General features: G+C 37.6%; 1 protein-coding gene across 2 annotated transcripts in view; it reads right to left on the bottom strand.

The window, feature by feature from the left end:
- ubr3 (ubiquitin protein ligase E3 component n-recognin 3) overlaps positions 1-16823 on the bottom strand; it is a 40331-nt gene that overhangs the window by 20071 nt on the left and 3437 nt on the right. Inside the window, exons 2-25 of one of the 2 annotated variants that reach the window (XM_008399679.2) lie at positions 15839-15978; positions 15262-15414; positions 14837-14992; positions 14137-14177; positions 13835-13901; positions 13628-13758; positions 13205-13433; positions 11467-11646; positions 10738-10871; positions 9132-9218; positions 8960-9025; positions 8784-8873; positions 8552-8680; positions 8412-8464; positions 8177-8310; positions 7776-7861; positions 7547-7688; positions 6637-6733; positions 5336-5477; positions 5014-5118; positions 4716-4886; positions 4167-4199; positions 2865-3310; positions 747-835 (exon numbers count right to left, since the gene is read on the bottom strand). In XM_008399679.2, coding sequence (XP_008397901.1) covers positions 747-835; positions 2865-3310; positions 4167-4199; positions 4716-4886; positions 5014-5118; positions 5336-5477; positions 6637-6733; positions 7547-7688; positions 7776-7861; positions 8177-8310; positions 8412-8464; positions 8552-8680; positions 8784-8873; positions 8960-9025; positions 9132-9218; positions 10738-10871; positions 11467-11646; positions 13205-13433; positions 13628-13758; positions 13835-13901; positions 14137-14177; positions 14837-14992; positions 15262-15414; positions 15839-15978 — 3101 coding nt within the window. The remainder of the gene's footprint in view (positions 1-746; positions 836-2864; positions 3311-4166; positions 4200-4715; positions 4887-5013; positions 5119-5335; positions 5478-6636; positions 6734-7546; positions 7689-7775; positions 7862-8176; positions 8311-8411; positions 8465-8551; positions 8681-8783; positions 8874-8959; positions 9026-9131; positions 9219-10737; positions 10872-11466; positions 11647-13204; positions 13434-13627; positions 13759-13834; positions 13902-14136; positions 14178-14836; positions 14993-15261; positions 15415-15838; positions 15979-16823) is intronic. The other variant, XM_008399687.2, reaches the window with a different exon arrangement.

Raw genomic sequence — 16823 nt, 5'->3', positions numbered from 1 at the left:
TATATATAAAAATATAAAAAAGGCTGCCAGTCTTGATGATGACTTGCAACATAATGGAGGCTAAAACCTCTGGAGAAAACCTGTCACATTTATTCAGTTTTAGTAACTATTTGAATAGACAACCTGGTGGAGAGCCGGAAAAGAGCAAAAAATGAGTAAAGAGAACGTTAAACTTGTTGTCCGGACATATGAGTGGGTGCATCCGTCCAGATGAGCCAAAACAACAGGAAGATAACCTCTCCATACACTAGGTGGCCAAAATGGAAAATATTTTTGGCCACCTAGCTTTAAGTGCAGTTAAAAATATATATATTTTGACAAAGACCTTTGACTAAATTCATCAAAATGTTAGGTGTTCATCCTAGTTTTTCCTGTTTCCCATTTATATTTGTATTTTTGTGATTTTGTATTCTTTGTTAGCAAATATTTCAGCACTTAGTGCAGTTTTGCTGCAATATTGCTACCTAAGACAAAGCTACGGCAGCACATTTATTTATTTTTAGGTCTTTGGACAATAATCACTTTGACTCCAGGAAGAGATACAGGAATCCAAGACAGAGAATATTGACTCAGCAGAAGAAACTTCACTCTCTGTATCTTTAACACAAGAATGTGTTCATTCAATTTGTGCAAGGTTATTCCAATAACGTCTTAATAATGAGGACGTATATTTAAYGCTCTTAAATATCCTCGTAGGACCGTCATTTTGAAGCGCCAACTCTAAAAGCAGAGATAAACAGACTCACCAACATCCATGGCCGTTTCCATGAAACTCTTCTGCCTTGAAGCAAACTCAGCTAAAAGTTTCTGCTGCCTCTCTCGGGCCCGCTGACGCCTGAAACAGAGAAAATACAGGATGAATTTAAAACCAATTTTACCACTGTATTTGTGTTATTAATTAGTAYGCATTTCAAAGGTAAATTTACAATAATTCAATCACTGAGTATATGCWTAGTTTTGAATGATACATTGTAGAAAAAAAGGCATGYAAAATATGTKACATCAAAAACAAACGCATTGTTAAAGTTTCGTACCAACCATCAATYACTTAACTCCTGAGGGTTCGTTACATCACAAATGTGAAGGAAATATTACAATTATTTYCATCTAGTTGGAAATACTGTAGCACACAAAAGGATTACCAATTATTTTCAAGYTTTCAACRTTAAAGATGGCACTATAGTAATAAATAAGGTGGSCTAGCTAATCCTCTAAAGCTGAAGGAGGTGAGGAGAGTTTTGTAAATGAAGACCAATAAGAAGACSGAATCAAATGTTGACAGAAGTGTAGTAGCTCAATTATTCCCTACTGATAACTAAAAGGGTGCAAGCAATCAGATTAAATAATGGCGTATGGATTTTCAGCGCCAGTGGCCACGTTGCTCTCCGACGGTTGGCTTGGAAACAGATCTAATGTGTTTAAAAGAGAGAAAATCTACCTCTCATTTTCTCTGAGGGATGAAACGAGCGCCAAAGGGAGGTTGTTACAGGATTGTTAAAGCCGTTTCTATCATCATTAACCACAGGACACACAGACTAGAGGCAAATTTCAAGGGGAATAAAGTACAACATTCAACATTTTGGTTTTCAGAAGAGAGATACGAACATATTTTCACGGCCAACGTTAAAACAATTAATTGCAACATAAATGATAATGYGGGATAGACTGTGTTGAGCGCATGAAATCTGCACATTAGAGATCATCAAAGCAGGATTGTGTACAGACAACCTCCGCTTATCTGCTCCTTTACACGTCTCCACGTCAGACTTCKAGCTGATCATTGTGCTTGTATGCAAGCCATTTATCATCTCTTAATATTTTGTCTGATTCTAAAATGATTATTTTTAAACAAGTACATGGTGACAGACTGCAGGATGCAACAATGTCACAATTTTATTGCATGTTTTAAAATTTAGTTTAAAATCTCATTGCATCTCCAATCAGTGAACGCATCGTATCAAGACAATAGATTTTGTAACGCTTATGACATTTAGCACATCAACACGCTAACTTCTAAACAGAGCTTAAAATATTTACTGTAGACTCTCCTCTCTCGCAGATGCTCTGAGTTTATGTCTGGTACTAGGTATGTACAATATCAAGAAAATATAGAACAGTCTTATTCCTGAAAACCAAAATGACATTTTTTCAGATTTTTTTTCTTTTGTCATTCGTACAAAGTGCTCAGGACCATGTCAGAATTTTAGAAACCCAGACACTAAAAATAATCTACATCCTACAGCCTGCAGGAACTGATGTAGGACAGAGTCCATTCAACTGGCCGAAAATATTATTGGTATGCAGAACATGAATGCGGGAGACTTGAAGCTAACCAAATAGTCCTTTCTGATATTTTATGCACCGATATTATGATCCACCGAGACTGTTAGATTTCATAAAGTTTTTGTGTAGTTGCAATCTGAAACTGAAAAAAGCTGCTTGTTTTGAATATACTTTATAGACAACCTTTAAATGCCTTTTTGTCTTGTAGTTAAGGACGTAGAAAAAAGATGGAATGAAAAAAATATCTGTATTTCACATAACCTGCAGTATTTTATTTGAAGACTTCAGTGATGAAGAGAAAGTAAGTTCTATGTCCTTGAGATTATTTTTTTAATATCAACATTTAGCCAGAAAGAAAAAATTGTTTTTTTTAAAAAAACAATAAGAGAAGTAGGAAGGCAAAAGCTTTACATAATCATTGATTGGAATCTATTGGCAAAATATCTGAACAGAGCATCTTTCATCAATACCCTGCCTCAAGGAGATGATGAGCAATATTTAAAATCAGAGTAAGTTTATATGAAATATTAACCCATAGATTTGATATTCTTATTTAGCACAATAAAACGCAGTGACTTCACCTTTCCTCTTTGTCCATAGCTTTCTTGTCAGACGGACTGTTCTTCTTTGGCGGCACTGGAGGACACACCTTTCCACAAATGTCCTGGATGCTACGCTTGATTTGGCAGCTGCGTGCGGCCGCCTTGGTGAGGATCCGCTCGATGGCTGTAATGCCATCTCCGTGAGCGTGATGGCTTGTGTCCGGGTCGTCCAGCCAGGAGGCCGACAGGGAGTTCTGCTTGGACGACATCTTCTGGTGCAGCTTGACGAGGAGGGAAAGCATGCTCTCTCGGATCTCCAGGATCTCGGTGACCAGCTGGGGGGGCGTGCCTGGTGAGACCCAGCGGGTYGAGGAGCTCTTGGGCCTGACGACCTGAGCCGCTTCTGTGTTGCTTCTGTTGATTATTTCCTGGAACTTTCTCCTGCGCTCCGCCACCAGGCTGAACACCTGAGCTTCTCGTAGGTTCTGAAGAAACCAATGAAAACCGTGGTTGCCTTTTTTTTTCTTTTTTTTATGAAGTTGCACATTTCAAAACATTCTCTTATGAAATACTTTGGTCTCTGGTTGGTCATCAGGCATTGGCGGTGTAAACAAAAACCTCACGGGAAGAGCAAATTCTAGCTTTTCCATTAAAAGATTATTATGCTGTACTTGATATACTTAAGAGCTTGAAATATATCAAAGATCTTCACAGAAAAACAAGAGAAAGCATAAAATTTTACGTGCACTGTAGAACTATTTTGGTGCAGACAAGCTTTCCTAACATAGCCTTATTACTGCTCACTTGGATTTTGATGGATTAGCCTGGAGTCTTATTACCATATCCTGACAGAACCAATGCAACCCAAAACAAATGACCGTTATAAAATTTCAGCTGACATTACACCTCGTCATGACAACAATATTAGAGGGAAAAAAAATTCGAATATCCCTGACGTAAAACACACAAGCCCTGTGAAGGATTGGCATGACCTAGGCTGACAGAAAAGGACCCGAGCTGCTCTCTTAAATAAACATACATCATAAAAGCCCGTCAAGCCACCATCAATCATACTGACATGCGGTTAAAAATCGTTTACACCAAAACCTGCATTGCACACGCAATTAGTTTCAGCAGTCAACAGGGAGGGAAACTGCTGCAGCACAGCATTATATTCACGCCTCAACACACCGAGGCAGGGCTCCTTTGGAAAACACAAACCACCAAACACATGCAAAGAGACGCTTCCATACCAGAGATAAGATAGACAAATGCAGCAGCTGGTGCTAGTGCCATTAAAGTAATTAGACTGTTTTTATGGTAATGGGTGCAGACAGCTACCTCTCTCCAATTTCCTGAGAGACGCCTGGAGTTCTGCAAGAGCACAGCAAAATATGTTTAAAGAGAAAGCTACCTGGCGAGCTACGGCAGACTGGAAATACAGATACGAGTAGAACTAGACTACAGCTTAAGGAAGGCTTCCTTGTTCATGAACAGTATTTTCTTTTCCCTGGTTAAATCACAAAGAAATGTTTAGTTGCCGTGGTTCTCCTCATGTCTAGTGCCCAGCTTAATGCCGGCCCCTTAACTGAACGAAACACTAGACGAGTTTTAAAACATGTCTGGGTTACATAGTCTACATGTTAAAGGTCACAGCTTCRTTGTAAAGATGGATACGCTGCAAATTCGATCAGAGGGAATTGGTGCTGGTTTTACTGGCATTTCAGATATGTTGTTTTCTAAATTTATACAGAATAGAGATGTAGAGTTTAATGGTTTTCAAATTACCATTAACTGTATTGTAAAGTGTTGTAAAATCATACASCTACATGTTTATAACATTGTCAATGTATGGCAGTAAATGTGGTCTAGGCGTCCAGCATCACTTGCCTGGCCATAAGAGGAAGCTTCAGCGCTCGTGCTGGGAGGGGTATCCCTCTTCACTTCGGGTGCYGTCTCAGGAACCCGGACCCTTACAAAGTTGATGACGTGGTGCAGATTGGAAAGCAGATTGGTGCCCGGGAACCAGCTGTCGTGACAGTGCTCCTCAATGCAGGGCTCCTGTAAAGGAAGGTAAAGGAAGACGAAGCATGAAGAATTTGTGGACAAAAACAGTGATCACAAGAATGAGAACTAAGACAAATGAAGAATAATGTTTTGATGCTGTACAGATTGTACTTGTACTCACCTCATCCTCTTTGTGGTCTTGAACCTGGTTGTCCAAGCCAAGCTCAATCAGGTAGAGGACCATGCACAGCACATGTTCAGACATGTTCTGGTGATCCATCCATATCTATAACATAAAATGATATAGTTACACAGATACAACAATAAAACAATATTCAGGTAAAAAATTCTACTGGAAAACTATGGAAAGCATTTGTTACACAGCCTGACTATCGATTTGTGGAGCAGTTTTATAGGTCCTGTACTTCAGTCTTTTCTTATAACAAATCCATACCAATCTAATAAAAAATAAAAGTGTAAACCGAGATGAAAAACAGGCTCACCTTGTAAAGTAGAGTGAATATCACAATGTGCAGGGTTTTGCAATGTAATAGTCGGATTAAACCTTTGTAACAAGGATGTAGAGGAGTCCTCTCTTTGTAAGGTGGCCATGGGTTTCCAGTATGGATGCCATACTGTTTCAAACTAGATAATGCCGTCACAAATGAGGAGAAGGAGAAAGAGAAAATTAGAGAAAAAAAATGAAAAAAATACTTTAAATAAAACCTTCATAGCCACTAATTGATTWACAAAATGGTTTCAGTCTATGCAAGAGCACTCTTTTAGTGATGACTTCATCATTTTAACAAGAACTGGGTCAGTGTGACGAGTAATCCATCACAGTCGGAGTAAATGAGTAACGGGAGGCTGCTGTCACACTGAAGGTGGGAATAACAGTTTCAGATGTTGCGAGGAGAAATACATCACACTATTGTGTACTGAAGCACAGAATAAACAACAGAAAAGACACATTTTTATTTGAAATGAGTACAATCATCATTTAAAATACAAAAGAAAAGATCAGACAGCAGGTTAATCTTTTTAAAAAAAATCGGATTAGTTTATATTTTTATGCCCATCAATTTTCTTAAAAGTTGTAACTCAATTATATTATAAACGCATTAAAAACKATTAAAAACCAACAGCTGTGGAGGGCTGTGCTTCTAATTAGAATGCCATCCAGCCAATCATATGCTGCTATTAGACCATTATTTCATTCTGTGACCTACATGTGTTGCATCAAGATACGTTAAGGTTTAAGAGCACAAGACTTTACTAAAACTGCAATCTGAAGGTCGTTATGATAAAATGCTAGAGAAGGTGCAAAAGTGACCAGAGCTCTTTCTTGCTGTACAAAGAAAAGAGTCACTGTTATCAACACCTAATTTATTTGCATAAAATTGGCATAAAGGGAGGAAATTGGCACAAAAACCTTCAAAAGTTTATTCCTCTCTTTTTAAAATCCTATTAGCCACCTTGCAACCTTTTCACACATTCTGGAAACTTTTGGAGAAAATTATCCCTTAGTTAATTCTTCCACTTACAAACAATGTTGACCTGAAAGGCATCTGAGCCGCAGTCAACAAGATGRATTTTCACAATTCAATTGTATTTCAGAGAGAAAAAAGGATCGCTGAGGTTGGTCATTTAATTGGAACCCATTCCGGCAGATGTAGCGGTCACCGATCCTGAACTTTTCTCATCATGCTCTTTCGTGATACAGGTGACAGAGGTGAATCTAATCCCAGTCTAATATGGACAATAAATGAATTGTTAGGAATAAATAGTGGAAATGGTGACTTACAATGCTGAGTATCTGTCCATTGCTGACTGAACATCACGGCGATAGACTGTTCTGAGGACGACCATGATGGTGTCAAACTCCTTCTCCCACACCTCAGCTATTTAGAGGGAACAAAAGAAGACAGAGGGGGAAAAGCTTTGCTACAAAGTGACATTGAATCCTTTGCTCCCAGTTTTCATCTGTCCTTTAAAAATGGTGAAAATCTGCCCCCAAGTGGTGACTCTTGTCACACAAAACCCTAAAGTTTCAGACTTAAGACTGTTCTCTAATCATCTCCAATCATATTTATTATTACTGAAGAACTACAAGTAAATGAATCAATTATTTAGTCTAATARACATGCCAAACATAATGCATGGAGCAAAAGTAATTTTTTATCTCTAATATACATTTCAATTTTATATTGTGATTTGTTCATTAAATGTAATGATTTACTCATTAATCCAACTATTTGCAGTATTTTTTTCTGTCGGGTGGAAGTCGCTTTGTTTAACAGCCTCTTCTATTGATAACCTGTTTAGACAACAGAAGAGTACCTKCGTATTGATTCCAAAAACAAAACAACAATCCATCACTGTAAAGCATCCAAAATGTTAATCTGYAATAGAGATTTTTAGCCTATAAAATCCATGGTCTGGGTGCCATTATAGATGTCTGAGGAGTTATTTTAGAAAGCTCTGAGCRTCTACAAAACTTCTGGAAAGAGTTTTTGCAAAGAAAACTTGGAAATGCAGAAAATTGTACACATGCTATATTTTTTAATAACTTGCCTATTTTCTTTTGTTGCCATGGCTCCGTTTATGCATTTTGGATTTTATTCCAAAAATATTTGTGCCATATATAGACACACATCACCTCATACCATTGTCTGTTTCTCTTTTGCACATTTTCATCAACTCAACCCTCTTACCTTTAGGGGTGTACATGCCCTGCTGCATGGAGCCTCCGGGCTCAAACACAGGCGCTTTGAAATCAGCCACAGCAGAGAGCACGTCCTCAAAACTGCAGCTACCCGGAACAATGCCGCTCTTTGGGTTGGGATTTTCTGGAATCTAGAAGAAAAGTCTTAAGGAAAAAACAAAAAATACTTACGGATAATATAATGGTCTTTAGCGTATTTGTGAAGTACTGAAGGATACAAGATCTAACAGTGCACTGTGGGTTCGGTCGTTCATGCACAACTGGGAGACCATCTCGGACCGAAGAATCTCATCATCCGTCATTCCTGTTAGAAAACATCAGCAGGAGAGAAGATGATTAAAGTTTCACAAAGCATGTCAGAAWTTTTTTTTTATTTTACAAGATCATATCATTTATAACAGTCATTAAAAATAAGGTAATACTCCCTTTTTTAGCGTGCACAGTAAAATAAATATAAAGAAAKKKWAAAAAAAAAAGTGTGAGATGCTGYCCCTTAATTCCTTAAAAATAGSTAATTAAAGCATATATTTAGATTCAAAATCTAATTTAAGCACACTGTAACTCATTGTTACTCTCATGCTGCCAGTAGAAAGGAGGAATTCTGTTTTCCACTGCTTACCCAGATGAATGCGAAGGCTCGTCAGTATGACCAGAAACGTCAACGCGCCTTCCAGCATCGGCCTCTCCTGCTCAGAATCCAACACGGCATTCTGGTGCTGAGAAGCCATCGTCAGGAGGTCGACYACTTTAAATCTGTACCAGAGAAGATGAGGTGATTCCACGTTCCGGAAAGTTTAAAAACTAATGAAAATACTGTTTGCACAATAGAAATAGGGGTGTGGGGGGCAATTCACCTCTCAAAAACACTTGAAATGAAGTAGTCAGGATCCAGTCTTGATGCACAAACCTATAATAATAAACACACAAAAAATAATTTAATACAAAAAAACAGAAGGAAAAATATATATAGTTACTGTGAGGCTTCGCTTCCAACCTGAAGGAGATAGATGTCTGGGTCTATCATGGAGTTGCAGAAGTGTGATTGCACATAAGTCATAGCTTGTCCTTTAATCTGCAGACCATTCCTGACCCACATGTTGCTGTGGATCTCAGACAGGCACGCCTTGAGTAAACAAAAAATGTTTTGAGCAACACATTAGTGCTTTTAAACTTTGGATGTAGAGGGGTAAAAAAASAAGTGCATCTGTGGTTTTCCATTATCATACCTGAATTTGGAGTGGATGCACCATAATCTTCATCAGCATTTCCTGGTCAGGCAGGAGGCTGTCCAAATCCAACCCTTGACATTTCACAGCCTGCGGATTTGCAACCGAATAGTTAGCACCACAGCACAGAACTAAATCACAAACTCGCTGTTAGAAGGGAAAAAGCTCCGACATACCCTGCTGAGGAACATGGCGTAGTAGCGATGGAGCGGCAGGTGAAACGTCACTTGATTCGGAGCAGGCTGGGAAAGACGTGCAGCGAAAAATGAGGAAAGAAATATTAAAAAAAAAAAAAAAACTTAGAAGGAAACTTGTCTGCAAAAGCAAAAATGCAACAGTGAAACTCACCTCATCAATGAAGCCAATGGCATCAAACCAGATCTGGAGTGTTTCCAAACAATAGCGAACAACAGTTTTTGTATATTCCTGGGTCTCCTGTTAACCAAATATAACAAATTAAAATCCATTCTGAATCATGCATTATGGATTGAACACCTTAGCCATTCTTCCACCACAATTTTCAATAGATTATCAACAAAGTATCTAATCATAAAACTGAAGGAAGTAATATATTTTTAAAAATATCTTCCACAAAAAAAAAGTGCAGAATGCATTCATATTCAGTCCACTTTACTCTAAAAGCCGTGTAATAAAATCTAATCCAAGCACCTGCCTTCAGAAGTCACAGAATCAGTCAAGAGTCAAAAGTTTTGTTAGAGAATATATTGAACAGACAGCATCATGAAGACCAAGGAATACAGCAGACAGGTCAGGGAAAAAGTTGGGGAGAAGTTTACACCAAACAATCTCTCAAGCTTTGAAGTCTCACACAGCTCTGCTTGATTAATCATCTGGAAATGAAGAGAGGATGGCATAACTGTAAAACCTACCAAGGCATGGGCACTAGGAAATAGAGAGTTAATTTTAGAAGTTAGTCAAGAGGCCCATGGTATCTCTGGAAAAGCTGCACAGATCAACAGCTCAGGTGGTAACTGTTGGTCCTGATCACAGTTTGTTTTGTCCATTTTAGTACATGAGACTGAAACTAAATTTCCTTTGGCCCAAAATATGCCAGATACGAATTTTGGCAGAAAAAGAAAACAATGCCGAAGTCCAAGCAAAGAAAACTCCCACCATGACACACGGTGCTGGTAGCGTCATGCTGTGGAGATGCTTCCCTATGACAGGGAAGCTGGTCAGAGGTGACGAGAAGACAGATCAATCTAAATACCACAATCCTGGAAGAAAGGCTGATGGAGGCACCAAACACTGACAAAGCTCAAGCGAAAGAGGTGCTCTACAGTATTAATGTATGAACTCAGGGGACTGAAAGAAACTGGTCAAGATTATGTACCTTTTACTTCTACATCACAATTACGTGCTGCTTTTTGTTGATTTATCACATGCAGGCTTTTCTCTTTCTTGATGGATTCTACGATGAATGCATTTTTTGTGTGCGTGTTTTCTTTAAATGATGAATGTTAGGTGATTTTTGCTTTTCCTGGTTGTATTCCAACTTGTTCATCTACACACAGATGTTTCCTTTTTGGCTGATTGCCTGTTCACCTCCTGACTGATCAGGCTGGTTTTTCTTCCTGGCTTGCATATCTGTATGCTTGATAGTTCTTCCTCTGAAAGTATGCTGACAACAAATTTTACCCAAGGAGCATCCAGATTGCCCAAATTAAACGGGGAAAATAGATACAGTGAGCACTGGTTCTCTGTTTCTCTGGTTATTCTACTAAATCAACCACCCGTACATTTGCTTTAACTCTGGCATTCTGGATGCTCACCATCATTCTTTTAAGTACCGAAAAATGCTCTAATAAAATTAATAATTTTGCAAGACGCTGTAAGAATTGTAGGCGCAGTATGTCCAAAGCTCCAACGGGCCTTCAAACGTGAAAGCATGAAGCCAAGAAAAAAAGCTGCAATGTAAGCTTCATGGACTTACTTTGACTTTGCAGTGTGTCAAGAGACCCCACATTGGCTGTGCACAGGCCTCGAGTTCTGCTGCAAATGCTGCATAGTATGTCTGAGACTCAAACTCCACGTGCTCGTTCAGTTCCCGCTTATTCAGGTTCATGCCTTAGAAAGAAACATGTCAAATTTTAAATCAATGCTCTAACCAAAAAAAAAAAAAAGTAGCATAGTATTGTTCTGCATTTTTATCTTTCACTGCTCTTGGTCATTAAAACATATTTGCAGGTATTTGTTCAGCAGAAATATCTAGGCTGCAAATCTTTATTAAACATTTTTCTAGCGAGAGCAGAGCATGGGTAAAACCCAATAGTGACACTGTGTTCAAGCTGTCAGCAAGAGGATACTTAGGTCCACTGTGCAAAGGTGAATGTTATTTTTAGGGTCCTACCCGACTACATTTAGCAAAGTGGGGAGCACAGACTGAAATTCCTCTAACACATTATTTTTCTAAAACTCATTCATTTTAGTGGAAACCAGAATGACCAAAGTAAATGAAAATCAGACTATGACCAGCAAATCCCACAGCGTTCGTGAAATTCAAGYGTCGGGTTAGGTCTAGTTCTTAAGTAAAAGTAAAAGACGTGCAGCGTGAAGTGAAACAAGTTTAAGATAGCGACATAAACAGCTGATCGATTACATTCAGGTCATAGAGATGAGAGATGGCATTTAACTCCATAAATAAATTTWAAAAAAAACATACCTTGAAAAAATGAAACAAAGCTCATCCAGAGCATCAACAAGGAATGGTCTTCCAGGAACTTTTTCGCTACACTTTGGTGTGAGAGGATGTTGATAAAGTCACTAACTAGGGGCCAGTAAGTGTTGTTCTTTAATAGTGCTTCACTGCAGTTTACCACAACATGCCGATTGTTCTCTTCATCTAAAGGAAAAAACAAAACATTTTAAGGTAACACTTTATTTGAAGGGGGGTGAATAAGACTGTCATGACACTTTCATAAACATGACATAACACCTGTCATGAACATGAATATTTATGACTGTTGTCATAAAGTGTCATTCAGTAAATTATGACACTTTTAATACAAAGTTGACATTATTCAAAATGTCTTTGTTATGACAATTTGACATTAACCAATAAATCATCACTGTTTAAACTTTACCTTTAATAACATAAAGTTACCTAATTTTTAAAGTGCAATCAGTAATACTTTTATAACAAATTTATATCAGTAATGATTTCTTGGTTAATGTTAAGTTGCCATAACAAAAACATTTTGAATAATGCCAACTTTGTATTAAAAGTGTCATAATTTACCGAATGACACTTTATGACAACAGTCATAAATATTCATGAAGCCTTATTCATGTTCATGACGYGTTTATGACAGTGTCATGTCAGTCTTATTCACCCCCTTTCAAATAAGGTGTTACCCATTTGAATTATATGGTTTCTTTCAGTAGAATGCATTTAATTGTTCAGAACAAACAGAAAAAGTCAAACAATGCAAATCCCACAAGTACACCTAGATGTCTTAAGCTGAAGTCATCTTCAGGATACGTCAACACAACAAAGATCAAATAAACTCAGTCAAATAAACATCTGCTGCATATTGTTCTTCAAAACTGTGTTGTTTTGTCTTAAATGTCAATGAAGGAGCTTTGTTAGCTGCTGTAATAGCTCCAGTTCTTAGTCAGTTGTGCCGGTCTCAATTTTTTCTCCATTAAGGTCACAAATTTCYAAGGCATTCTGTGCACTAATTTGGATGTCAAATCTATTGTGATGCATGCAGAAAATGAGAAATACAGCTGCCTACATYAGGAATTCTATAAAATTCAAGTAATGCCTGCTATARAACACTAGATCCAGAGAGTACAAGACAGGGACAGGCTAGAAAAGATGAAAGGCCAAAACAACTAGAGCTTCACAATGTATGTTGTAGATATAATCGTTTTTATAGTATCAGTGTTTCCAATATTCAAATCACAAAGGACTATTTGGAGTGAAATAAATGTTGGGTAATATAGTAGAGTAAACATTGGACCCCCAGTATTTGTAGAGACCRCAACTAAAATCTGCAAATACTTGGGACCCCTTTAAAAACAGTTATTTATTAACAGTTCGAACACCACAAATAATTGTTGGATTTTGCTTTAAATAAAATCATTTACATCATGTGATCTACGTTAGTCTTCAATTTTAGTGTAAATCTTGTGACCCGAGCATTTCTACTAAGACACTTCAGCCTCTTCTTTGTTTTTGCTACATTTTAAAAGTTCAAACAGTTTTTATTTATCTAATAACACAACAATACTCCAACAATATGATTCCATTTGGGATTAATAAAGTATTGTGCAATTAAAAATTGTCAGTCATGTCACAAAGAATTGTTATCAAAGCTGAGTACCTGTGCCAATCGTCGTACTGTCAAAACGTGTGAAATCAACATAACGCTAAGTRGTAGATTTGGTTAACCTACCCTGAAGTTCACTTTTGATAAGGCAACTTTCCATCATGTAGAGGAGCACCGTGACCATGATGTCCAGCAGCTGGCACTCCTCCGTCATGTGTCGGGCCAGCTCCTCGTTGCTGAACAGCTGCACGCTAATGTGCACGATGCGGTTGGACATCGTGTCCGACTCGTGGCTCTTCATCAGSGTTTTCATGATGAAGGCGTAATGCTGAACGAACGTCTTTGTGAATGTGATCTGGCAAGAAAAAGTAAATCACACTTACAGTCCGTTTGTTCTGACAGTGCCTGTTTTTCTGCAGCTATGTTATAAATGACAGCAGTGCAAGTAAAAAGGTTTATTTYGTTRCATGGAAAGACACAATCAYGAAGTAAAGTTCAGAGAGAAGAAGATAAARCCTTGAAAAAAAGTGAAAGCAGGAAACCRAATACCTTGTAATCTTGATCTGGCAACATGTTCAACAAGAACGTGACCATTTTCTGTGGAAATTCAAATTTTATTGTCCAAAATAGCAACTCTTCCAGAAAGCATTTGTGCTTTAGCGAATCAATAATGTATGGATCTGAGGGCAAAAACACAAAGAATAATTCAATTTAGTTCCCRTATTGTGAAATTTTATTTTACACCCAGATATTTACCTTTGGTACTGCTGCTAAGTTTAACCCTCTTCCTCTGGCCAACAGATTGGCCTCCATCTTGATCCTCCTGAAAAACGAAAACAAAAACAATATGAAGCAACAGTTAAGCAATATAAGATATTTAAAGCCGATTAGGAGTTTAATTAGATTAGTTTGGTTCAGAATACTAACACGATCACACTGAATAGCCACAAAGAATAACAGACCAAAACAAACTAAGTCCTTAGTGGAGTAAACAAACATGATTCATTTTCCTGATGACAGTAAGTGGGGAAYAGCTACTGAGGCATGCTGATACGAACCTCTTTAGCAGACTCATCTGGGCTTCCTGGTGCAGTGGTTCCTAAGAAAACAAAGTAAAAATTCTTAGCCACAAAAAAGCAACAAGAAAATGAAACTTTACCAGAAAACTGAGGAGAAGAAGGGGGGGAAACAACCTTTGGGAATTAGAGCTGAGGTAATAAATAGTGCTAACTCTAAACTTAGTTTTAATAGTGGAAACATCTCATTCTGTTCTCAACAGGACTGTTAGTTGCCATCCACCATTGGCCAAGGAGCTTTTTCACATAGGACCCCAGAGAAACCCTGTAAAAGTAACAGCAATGTCTCAACAATTCCTATGCCTTTGAACTCACACAGAATATTGTGTTAGGAAGTCTATACTCTGCTAGCAAAGTTTCTCTTGTTCTGCAGAGGTTATGTGCTTGCTGATCAGTGATGCCCAGCAAAAACATTTTCTCCGCGGTTCATGTTAGCAACTTTTGAGACACAAATCTAATTTTTTAAGTAATTTTCATGTGAAATCATATGAAAATAAAAAAACTAAGGCAGCAGGAGTTTAGCATCCCTTCAACAAATAAGCCAGACACTATGATTCCACAGCTGTTTTCCCCCCCCAACATTCCTCTCACCCCTCCTCACATAAATCAAAAATCACACCATTACATTATAAASGTCCAAATTATTTCTAGACGGTTAACAGATACATAAATAAAACCGTACCCAGCAGGACCATTGCCCCAGCACCTCCTTCAGCACCAACGGCAATGTCAGCAGCAGCACTTTGGTTTTTMTCCTCCACAGACACCAGACCTGAATTCTTCAGTGCTGACAAATATTTGTCGTAGTTCTTTTTAGCATACAAGTTGTCTTCTTTGCCTGAAACAGCAAATTAAAAACAGTAACTGATAATGTAATGGACAAATTAAAAAAAATCATGGCAGGCATTTTAATCGTGTATATTTTCGTGGGGGTAGACAAGTTTTAGAGCACAAAATCACTCAGCTGAAAGTTTCAGGAGCTTTGCTGTTTAACATCAGTGAATCACAAGTTCAAAGGAATTATTTGCTTGAGAAACTGACAAAAAAAATTAAATGAAGGGAGCATGGCATCTAAAGATCCAGTATGCTTAAAGCCAAATCGGTTACCCATGCTGAGCTCCTTGTACGTTTGCTGATTGGTCAAGATCTTTGTCAGTACTGTCCTCATTGCTCCTCCCATCTTTGTGAGCTCCTCCAAAAACGTGATCTGAGGCTCCAGCTGTTGWAGAACCTTCTGGAGATCTCTCTCCACTGACGTGTCTGGCAAACAGAGATAAGCAGCATAAGTCACAAGATCCAGCGCTTTCCGGACCACTTGCAGATGCAAACCACAATTGTGTAATGTCCAGATTATGWATGCATAATGAACGCTGTTTTGTAATTATTTTTCAACCAGAGAAACACAGCTTTTATAAAGTAGAAGACCTTTTTTCTTTTTTTCTTTTATTTATTTAACCAGGATAAAAACTCAATGTAATTTACAAAAGCATCCCCAGCTAGACAGCAGTAGAGCCAGATAGAAGGAAGACAATTTCAACAATCAKGCGATATTAAGAGCCAATTAAAATTTGAATATTAGATTATGTTATTCTGAATAAATTAATTACTTCAGGCGTGTTAAATCAGAAAGCTAAGAAAGGTTTCCCATATGCCAATAGTTTGCTCGAGGTTAAACTGTTTTCACCTGGTTCAATGTATCCATCTCTCAGATACTGAATGATGCACAGGATGAAGCGAGGCAGAACCATCTCGGACATCAGGAGAAGATCTCTGGGTATGGAGGGAACATTTTCCCCGGTTCTTAACCTATGCCGTCTGCAAAACCTGTCAGTGAAGAAAAATACAAAGATAAATAAATGATACATAAACTAAAAAAAACATTGGCACAAAAGAAGCATTTTTCACAGTCATTCTTTCATGTTTGCACATTTGTTTTTTATCTCTTGATTATTGAAAGCCACTGTAATTAAAATCATTCTGAACAAATATGCCAACAGTGTGAATTAATTTGCAGTTATTACCCAACCACATAACTTTGTATGATTATTAAAATTGTTCCTTTTGTCCAAAAACTGCTGAATAAACAACTAATTACCAATTAAATATTTTCTGACATTTATGTTGCTAACTTAGCTGCGGTTCATGGATGAAATTATATTTACCTAATCAGACTTGCACTCATTCATATTAGCATGTATTTTATTTTAACTATGAAGTCCAATGCCATAACAGCCAAGAGTTTTAATAAGTATTAATAACTTATATTTAAGACCTTTTAAAGAACATGAATGCACATTTACATATTAATGAAAATATAATTACTTCACTTAAAGTATGCATACCTTAAATAAGTTAAATATGAGATACATATTTTTCAAACAAAACCTTGTAAAATAAAATATAGACTTTTCTGACAAAGCAGCTGGTACTGAATACTGCTACAGAAATGCTTTGGTCTTAATTCCCTACACTGGGGACGTTAAACTTAAATGTATGTATATGCTATGCTGTCAAGTCAAGGACAAAAGTTAATCCTGGCTTCTAATAGATGAATAATTCAAGAAAAACACATAAATAAAGAAAAATCCACAAATTTAAGAGTCAATATGGATGTTTGTATGACTTCCCAACCTAAAATTGGGATTATAACATATTAGAGTTTCTAAGGC

The sequence above is a fragment of the Poecilia reticulata genome, linkage group LG2 (assembly GCF_000633615.1).
Source record: "Poecilia reticulata strain Guanapo linkage group LG2, Guppy_female_1.0+MT, whole genome shotgun sequence".
NCBI classification, from domain to species: Eukaryota; Metazoa; Chordata; class Actinopteri; order Cyprinodontiformes; family Poeciliidae; genus Poecilia; species Poecilia reticulata.
Note: the sequence above shows the minus strand (reverse complement) of the source record. Positions and strands in the feature narration are given on the sequence as shown.